The 9,721-nt window shown below is 41.1% G+C and overlaps 1 protein-coding gene across 1 annotated transcript; it reads left to right on the top strand.

Annotated features, from left to right (window-relative positions):
• The first annotated feature begins 3,533 nt into the window (after positions 1 to 3,533).
• Positions 3,534 to 6,184, top strand: LOC113083128 (uncharacterized). The gene is made up of 3 exons (XM_026254400.1): positions 3,534 to 4,284; positions 4,849 to 4,882; positions 5,051 to 6,184. Exons 1-3 carry the CDS (start codon positions 4,036 to 4,038, stop codon positions 5,476 to 5,478), a joined length of 711 nt encoding a protein of 236 aa, XP_026110185.1. The 5' UTR covers positions 3,534 to 4,035; the 3' UTR covers positions 5,479 to 6,184.
• The last annotated feature ends 3,537 nt before the right edge of the window (positions 6,185 to 9,721 follow it).

Genomic DNA, 9,721 nt, shown 5'->3' with positions numbered 1-9,721 from the left:
TTCCTGTAGACGCCCAGGGGCATAGCTTTTCACACACCTTTCCTCCTTCCGACACGGGTCTATTTTTAGAACTGTATAAAAAGCTAAATCATGTTGAATCAACTTTCATATGCCGAAAATACGTCATCACACAAATGGAGATCAGGGAATGATAAAAATTTAATGTGCCTCTTGGGACCACTTTAAACATTGTTTAAGGAGGAACATGTGCTTTTAATGAAACATCTGTTCAAAATTTATGCTACACATTACTTTCTTGAAGAAATTCAAGGTCTACAAAACAAATCTTTTGTCATGAACCCATTTGATTAAAAGTTTTTTTTTTTTTTAAGGAGAATCACTGATTCAGTGTCCGCCAGGGCTACCAACTACATACTACAAACTAACCCTTTGTGGAGTCTAAAGGACAGACTAATGCTGCGTTCACACCAAACGCCAATGTCTAGCTTGCTGCTTGAAAACTTTGAATGCATTCATAGAAAGCAAAAGTTTGAAGCGAAATTGACACGCGCCAGAGGCGAAATCTGCTTCTTGTGGGAGGGGCAAGTGCTAGCGGTTGTCTGTTTGCAAGATGGCTGATGTTGATCGAGCACTCGGGGCTTTTCCACTTTTTCCTGCACACGTCCTCTGAATAAACACATTATCTTGTTAGCGAAAAGTAGCAGTAGGCTATATTGGGGGAAAATAGGGAGGCCGCGGGTCGATAAACGTGTATGTGATTCAAACATTAAAGGGGGGGTGAAATGCTACGAGCGGCTGGAGGCGTGACGTGTGGGCGGAGCTAAAGAATCACGAGCGCCAGTAGGCTTTTACGTTGAGAGCGTCTGGAAGCTGTGAGATTACCGTGAGGGAAAAAACATCATCCAAAACAACCCATATTTAACAAGCCGTATATTTATGATCCAGAATCAGATCCCGAGGCTGAAATTGAACAAGAGCAGCGGCAGCAACGACTACAGCAGGACGTCTCTATGTAGTATGTATTGAAACTGTATATATTTGCTTAGCGGTTTTATAAAATGACTAAGTTCCACTTTACTCACCGCCTGCGGTTCCAACACACGATCGTGAGCCTTTTTCGTTAGGACTGCATCATCCTTAAGAAATAGACGATGTGCAAATCCGTCGTCAAACTGGGCCTTCTTTGTAAAACAAGCATCTTCGAAATGCAGGGAACAAACAAAAACACTTGCACAACTCCGTTGATGCTCTGTAAAAATAAACTCCATCCACTGGTCCTTAATGCTGTTTCTCTTTTGGTAATCTGTGCAGGGTTGTCTTGCCCTGGCAACCAAAAACACACTTCTTTTGTGACATTTTGCGACGCTCTCGCTCTGATCAGTGAAGTCTGTTGTGCTCTCAGTGCTCTGCTATACGGGAGCGCGCTCTTCCGGCAGAAGTGCCCTTATAAGGAAATTCCGCTCCATCTAACGTCACACAGAGCCATACTCGAAAAAAACTTTCCGAAACTTGTGACAAACCGGAAGGAGTATTTTTGGAACAGAAATACTCCTTCAAACGTACAACTTAATTTTTGAAACTTTGTCCATGTTTAGCATGGGAATCCAACTCTTTAACAGTGTAAAAAACTCAGTATGCATGAAATAGCATTTCACCCCCCCCCCCCTTTAAATGTGTATTTACCACACACTCTTCCAAGCGAGTAGGGCTGTCAACGAATATTCTAAATTCGAATATGTATTCGAATAGTAAAAAAAAAAAGGTGAAAATTAATATTCGAATAAAAAAGAAGTAGAAGAGGCGTGGTTGTCTGCTTTGCAAGTGGGCACGCTAGCGCGCCTGAGGGTTCAGGGACAGGTCACAGGAGTCACACTGTCTGGCACAGCATCACTGCTGAAAGTTGACGCGTCTTCATGGAAGATGCCAGCAAGTATAGAGCCCAACTCGACCACAGCAGAGAAAGTGAGGTAAAATTGTTGACCCGCAAGATAAAAGTTGTATGGAAGCTATTTAAGATACAGTTAGCATACCATTCGACCACAAGCAAAATGAGGTCACATCTCAAAAATGTGCACCCAAATGAGCATGGCATAATATGTGGAACTCCAGCTAAACAGTCACGTCTTGACACTTAACGTTACTTTGCATCGCCCGCCACAAGCTCTTTGTCTGCAACACAACAAGAGGCCATAACGGACAAAATAATTTCGTTCATTTGTAAGGACATGAAACAGTATATCAGTAGCCTATCGCGGATGGGGCAGGCTTCGGGGAGTTCTGTCAAGCAATGGATCCGAGGTTTGATTATTTATCGTTTCATGTCAAGGAAAAGGTCCATATTCACCATAGCACTGCTTTCTCAGAGCATTCAATGTCAGTTCTATTTGCTGTAAAACTTCAATTAATATTAATAATATTTGTTTCAATCACTGAATGAAGCCTGCTATATTTGGGACAACAGTTGCGACCTTAAATTGCTTGCACAAAAATGTGTTTATTCATTTAAACCATTATGCGCAGAGAACGTGAGGGTGAGAGAGTGTGAGGTCTGCAGTCTTGGCCATTAGTTGATTTCCTTGTTTTTGTGTAGGTAATACTTTGTCATATATGTTTAAATTTAAATAGATTATCTATACAAGTAGTTAAATCTCTTTGTATTATTTTGTACTGTTATTGACGTAATGCGCGTCATTGACGACATGCGCAACCAGATGTTCGAATAGTTCGAATATTCGTGTATTTTTTAGAGGGAATATTCGAACGTCATTTTTGAGCAATTTTGACAGGCCTACAAGCGAGGTCCTTTTTATTCCTGAAATATGTACTTGCGTGTGATACTTGTGTCATATAGCTCCAGTTGACTGCTCACTGCAGTCGTTCCTCCATGTTGAATGAGTGACTCCTGAGCAGGCTCCTGATTGGTTAACGGGCACGAGTTGATGCCAAAGTTCAAATTTTTCAACTCGGGCGGTTTCACGTCAAACGCTAAATGCACAAAAAGCACCATTCGCGCATAACGCACGTATCGCACCAGACGCTTCAAAACCTTAAAAAATATCACTTTAAATTTATTAAAAACAACATTCGTTCATCCATATAAAAAAAATCTCACTATCTGTGGTTCAACGATAAAAAGACCAAATATATTGGTGGTGAAGTAGTGGGCCTCGGCCGTGGGGGCAGGAGAGCGGTCAGAAGGAGTATTGAAGATACTGCACATTGTGCTTCAGCTCTTGGATTTTTTTCTAATCCTACCCATAATCTATTATTATATCGGTTGGAAATGACAGCTGATTAACAAGGGTGTAGAAGCACCTAATCCTGATTGTAAATCTAAAACTGACATTTCTAGATTTGCTCTAAGGCTGCGAGAGAAACCCGCTTCGAGCGATCACGGACTGCGAGAAAACACCGGCTCCCACACTCAAATAAATAACTTTCACTTAGCTCTCATGCTTATGATGTCAGACTTTTCTTAGAATCAGGTCCCAAACTAATACTTGAATGTCGAAATGCTAAACATCAATTACTTTATTAGAAATCATTTACTATATTGAGCTCATTTCAGAGTTCTGTTGATGTGAATGAGTTTAGCATCTCTTGTATAATGTAGGCTACTTTAGGCCCTTGGCAGCTTCAGTCTGTGCTACGTTCTGTGAACAAAATCCAAATCTAATGTAAGTGTGCACACTAATATAACTTGTAGACACATGTCTGACTTTTACAAAAAAGAAAGCAACGGACTTTGTGAAGGAGGTGTTCTGGTATTGAGTGTCAGTGGGGGGACACATCAAATAACGAGCGGAATACAGAGCCAGTCACAGAAACTCACACTTCACTCTCCTCCCGCTTTCCATCTCCGTTTGCGCAAGAAACGGAAAGTCGATCGGTTTTTCTCTAAACGCCCCTCTCTCCGCGTCCGGGTCTCTGTCTCTCTCTCTCTCTCTCCCGTGGGCGGAGGAGGAGGTGACAAGGGAAACCCGTTAGTTCCTCCTCTGTTGCGTCTATATAACCCTCTGATGTCTCCCCTCGAGCAGAGCTGCACCTGCCGTGGATGTATAGCGCTTTAATCACATGCCGTTCCTCGAGATGTCCGCGTCCGCAGATGTTGAGAGCCAGTCGCCCGCCGCGCGCTCTCGAGGCCGGTGTCTGGACACCTTCCTCACCGTGTCCGTGATCGCACTCTTCATCCTGTTCGTGGGAGCGGGAGTGGGAGCGCTGTGCTTCGCCCAACACATCGAGAAAAAGATCGACGCGCGGCCGACGCGAGACTTAGACGGATCTGCTGACGCGTTGGTCGCGTCGACCGGAAACGCGTATAAGGTGAGTCTGCTGGATTTAAATTAATTTATACCATAATATTGTGACATGTGTGCCATGGCTTTACCACAATTGGAAGAGTTTAGTTATTCAAAATAGATTTAAATAAATTGCAAATACCATCAGATATTTACGTTTATCTGTATAGCGCATTTTGCATAAATTTAATATGATTAAGTAACGTTTATCAGTTGACAATAACAGTTGTTGATATAACGTTAGATAAAGGTTCCAATTAGAGCGACTCTTTGATTAAAGATTGTTTCTACCCAAATTTGGGTTATGGACTAACCCAACTTTTAGGTTAAAAATTTAATTAAAAAATGTAACAACAGCTCGGTTAGTCCATATTTGATCCAAAATTGGATTGAACAACTCAGCATTTAAGTGTCATTTTTTTAAAAAATTACATAAAGCAAACAGATTGATGCCAAAGGTGTTCAACAAAGCATTTTTTAAAAGAAGAAAAAACTGCATCTGTGTTTAGGTGTTTAAACCAAGCAGCCAAAACACTGATCTGAAGAACATGTAGCTGATGTTTTCTTTCCTCTGTCTTCTTTTTTCTAGATGCAGAATTTTGTTTACCTGAGGGCCACTGAAAGTAAGTTTCACGCCATTATATTTCACATTTTGAACTTTAAGAATGCTAGAAAAAATCTTGGAGTCTCATACACAGTGAACTCGTATTGAACCCGGAAAAACCTTAGCACATTGACTTCCTCTGTTAAAGTCCTGGGACTGAGCGTGTCTCTTTGTCTCCGCCCTGCAGGTGAACTCAAATCAGGTGTGATGGCGTGGGAAACTTTCGCTTATGGAAAGGGTCAAACCATTGGCTCTCTCTACAGCTATGACATAAAACAGAATGTGCTGAACATCAAGGAAAAAGGAAGCTACTTCCTGTACGTCCAGCTCAACTTTACTTGCACTGGACAATGTACATCTGGCAAGTTCACGGTCAGTTTTTACAATAAGCACAACAGCGAGGAGCTCAGCTGCACCGTCTCGCTGCCTGAGTGGAAGAAAGAAACGCCTCACAGTCAGACGTGTTGGCGAGTCGCAACCTTTCCAGAAAGTGAAAGCCGCCTCATGGCCAAATCATGGATTGAAGGCACACTAAACAACTGGAAACTGGTGATGAATGACTCTGGCTTTGGGATGTTTCTGGTGGACGGATTAGGAGCGCTGCTTCACACATGATCCGCAGAAGCCCGACCGAACTGCTTTGAGGCTGCTCGCGTCACTTCCTTCTACTCAGGACTTGTTTCTAATGCTCTAACAGACAGGACTCCACTAATGTCCACAGACTCTATTGGCTAATTTGGCAATGCCTTCAGCTACCAAAAAGAGTGTCTCTTTCACCTTTTAGCTACAATATTCAAATGCATTCTGCCAAATTTTGCAGATTTTACTCTACAACAAAAGCTCAGAAAATGCAACGACTTCTAGAGACTTTGACTGGGCTTGAACTTATAAGCAATGCTTCTTAAGCACTATTTATAATTTAAATATATTTATATGTGTAACGTAAAATATTTGCAATATTTATATTTGTATTTTGTGTATACTGTACATAGTGTGTATATCCACATCTGTAGACATCACTACGTGTGCGAGGCGTCTGACCGAACCCTTTCCTTCACTGATTGCATGTACTGTATTATTCTACTGATGTTTAGGTGCATCACAGAAATGATGAGTGAACTTTGACCCGCACATCAACACTAGTGCCTCGGTTGGGTCTGTACCCTTCGCCGTATGTTCAAGAACTCAAAAAGCTGCATGTGTGAATGTACATGAACATCTCTTCATGTGTTGTGCGTCTGGTGTGAAGGAAAGCACTGTATGAATGCTAACAAACTCAGGAACTCTAGAGATGAATGTAATGATGATTGTGTGAAATGCTTTATTTTGTAAACGGAGGATATAATAAAAATGCAAAAAGTTCATTTTACATAACTGTGGGCTGTTTGTTGAGGTGAGATGATGCTGCCGCTCTTCGGTGTTACTTATGTTGCAGTTTTATTTGAGCATCACCGGATGTTTCTTCCTAAAATAAAACAGTAGAACAGACACAGATGACTCAGAAGCTGGCATCCGGTATTGGTTGCAAAATTAAAATAAATATGTGTGTGTCCCTGCAGCACAAAAGCAGTCATGAGTAGCACAGGTATATTTGCAGCAATGGCCAACAATACATTGCATGGGACAAAAATAGCAATTTTTTTCTTTCATGCCCAAAATCAGTAGGATATTAAGTAAAGATCATGTTCCATGAAGATATTTAGTACATTTCTTACTATAAATATATCAAAACTTAATTTTCAGTTAGTAACATGCATTGCCAAGAACTTCATTTGCACAACTTTAAAGATAATTTTCTCAATGTTTTGAATTTTTTTCAGATTCCAGATGTTTTTTTAGTATTTTATAAGTAGCTTATTTATTCAGCTTTAAGATGATGTATAAATGGGTTTGACTACTTTTGGATCACATGGATTTCACGCGGGCCAAATGTGGGCCGGATCTGGGCCAGAATTGCTTGCTGTCTGGGATTCAGGTCATTTGATGAGAAATGTTGGAGATCCTATATAAAAAATTCTGGGATTCCAGCTAATTTCATTGGAACATGAGGACAGAAATCTTCATTTGACTGCGTTTGATGTCTGAGATGCTACTGAGATCTGATGTGTGACTTTCCTATGACTAGATCTGATCAGACCCTGTGGGAGGAAAGTTCTGCTCTAAATCCAGGCCACTTCGCTCACGTCACTTTCTGTCAGAGGCGACAGAACAGGTTTCAATCCTCACCACATACTGACACATCCGCTCGACACACAAACAAACAAACAGCCCGAGTTTGGTTGAGACCACATATATGTTTTCAGCAGATAGTGTAGAAGTACAAAATGACTAAAGTTCCAGAGATGAAACAATGCATGTGTGTCAAGTTCTTCCAAATAAAACTTGCAGACACACTTCACGCTATGACATCATTGCTTTGTTTCTCTCTACCGGATGTAAAAGATTTGGGCATAGAGGACAGAGCATCCGGAAATGCCATTAGTCAGTGTGATATATATGACTGTAAGGCAGCACAAGTGCAAGACTTCATGACACTGAATGTGCAGGAAAGGCTCCACCGAAGACATGCTCCACATGAGTCAAAACTGACTTTCCCAATCCACGCTCCTGATCTCGCTATCAGTGATTCGTCACTGCACACTGTTCCAAAGAGCAAAGAGTCTCTGCTTCTGATACAGCTATGATTTCTCTCTGATACCACTGATATCTTGTCCTGTTTCATCTGAAAAATGAGTGGTGAATGTAGAATGAGCTGTAAGTGACACTTCTCGTCAAGTGATTCTTCATAATGCTGACTGTTTGTAGTTGGTTTTTCTTTTCTAGTTAGTTAGGGTTGTGTTGTGGTTAGTTAAGAAATGTTTGCATCCTTTTAAAAAAAATAGTATTTTTCACTGGCGCCTTCTTTTTTAACGCCTCCAGGTAGCTGTTTCTGGAAACCCTAGAAGAACTGTTTGACAAATTCACATGACTCAAACAAGAATGAAATCGGACATGGGCCATCTCATAAATGTTGTTTCAAAGTGTTAAAATGCCTGTACATCAGGCTGGACCAGTCTTGTGCAGTCTTTCTCCCATTGGGCTAATATAATTGAACCGTATTAGTACTAGATGACTACCATCTTTGCTCAAGTTCACTCTGCAGTCAACTTAGTAGGAAAATAGAGGAAAATAAATAAAACATTATTTGAGCTTGTTTTTCAATAATACATTTATAAAATGACCCATATTAAATCTGCCAGCTATCAGATCTGGCCCATCTCCAGCATCTCCAGTTTCTCTGGAAATTGTTACAAGGCAGGAGAAGATCTGCATGACTAAAGACATTGAGAAAGAGCCCAACCGCACATCTACTGTAACCACGTCCAGTAGTCTTCCTGTCAGAAGGGCCACGCTTCTCATCAGGCGCACACTTTGAGGAGGATTTCACTCTTTTTCGGCACAGTTACTGAGACTCATGACACATAATAAACAGTGCATGCACACGTAACATGATGATTTAAGAGATGTTTCACTGGATGTTTAGGTGGAGCCAGTGAATGTTAGATGTCGAGACCAAGAGAAGATGAGCCAGCTGGATTGAAACACCAGAGATTCTGCTTCCAAACAAATCTGCTCCAGCAGACGTCCTTGTCCTGCAATGACCTGCTTCAGAAATTAAAAACAGCTGAAAAATGTTGATGCATATTTGAACAGATCTGCAGCTGAGTCTCAGTGGTTCTCTTCTGCCATCTGTTGATGGATGTGGACAAGTGAAGCATTGGCTTGGTATTTTCAGCTCAGGAAACCTGCTGCATCTTTGACTGTCTTCTCAACAGGACCGGGACCAGCACTCTTAAAAATAAACCCAGCTAGAACTTTTTAATGTTCTGGGAATGTTTTCAGCGGCATGTTCTATTTTAGTTCATAGGAATGTTCTGCTAAAAGTTAGGATAACATTCTCCAAAAACATTCTAAAAATGTCTATTGATAACATTGTTACAACATTATTCTCTAACATTCTAATAAAGCTTCCCATCACACTAGATGTGGACTGACATTGCTCAGAAGTCAAATGTTGGTTGAAAGTGAAAACCCAACTTCTGTTTGGTGTCAAACTCTAGCGTAAATAACTCCAGAAACAGTATTACCAACTTCAAGGAAAACTCCACCGTTTTTTGAAATAGGGCTTATTCACATTATTTCCTACATTTAGATAGGTGGGCAAATGCATTTTTGTGTCAGTGCATGCATTGTTTTATTTTGACCGGGTCGGTGTTAGCTTAGCTTAGCACAATGAATGGAATCCTTTGTTGCCAGCTAGCATGGCCTGAGTAAAAGTGATAAAAAAAAAAAAAAAAAAACCCACCTAATTAATTCTTGTGGCCTGCGTATTCACAGCGAGTACAAATAGCGATCCAGATTAACACTAGGCGATTTCCTAGGCAGATATTGACTTGGGACTATATTATGGGGAAGCACAGGAGAAGCACTGCTACTTCGGTGCAGAGATATCACGCAACATATGAAAACATCAACTCTATGTGAATACAGGTATAATATGGGTCGATCTATACATGCGTCATGATTAAAATAATCACTTACTCTGTGGACAGCTGTCCATTTGGTCCATTCGGCGTGGGGCGTTTTTTCCAGTTCACTTTGTCACACCGGAAAAAAAATTGAGTACTGCAGAATGGATCAGCGCCGTGAAATCCTCTGTAGATGTGACACGACTTCGGGCACGTTTATCTTGATCTGACGTGTTGAGCCTGGTCATCAATGGCAAAAACATGTCCCACTCTCTACAGCACAGACACTCTATTTCCGTCGGCATAGATTGGCATATTCCCCCACATTCACACCACCAGTTCATGTTGGC

Source organism: Carassius auratus, unplaced genomic scaffold, assembly GCF_003368295.1.
Source record: "Carassius auratus strain Wakin unplaced genomic scaffold, ASM336829v1 scaf_tig00037428, whole genome shotgun sequence".
NCBI classification, from domain to species: domain Eukaryota; kingdom Metazoa; phylum Chordata; class Actinopteri; order Cypriniformes; family Cyprinidae; genus Carassius; species Carassius auratus.
This window is presented reverse-complemented; position numbering and strand designations above follow the sequence as displayed.

What these genes read in the sequence shown, in the direction of transcription:
- LOC113083128 (XM_026254400.1), top strand. Translation starts at nt 4,036, where the DNA reads ATGCCGTTCCTCGAGATGTCCGCGTCCGCAGATGTTGAGAGCCAGTCG. An exon ending in CGACCGGAAACGCGTATAAG is followed by an intron (nt 4,285 to 4,848) that starts GTGAGTCTGCTG and finishes TCTTTTTTCTAG; the next exon opens with ATGCAGAATTTTGTTTACCT. An exon ending in TTACCTGAGGGCCACTGAAA is followed by an intron (nt 4,883 to 5,050) that starts GTAAGTTTCACG and finishes TCCGCCCTGCAG; the next exon opens with GTGAACTCAAATCAGGTGTG.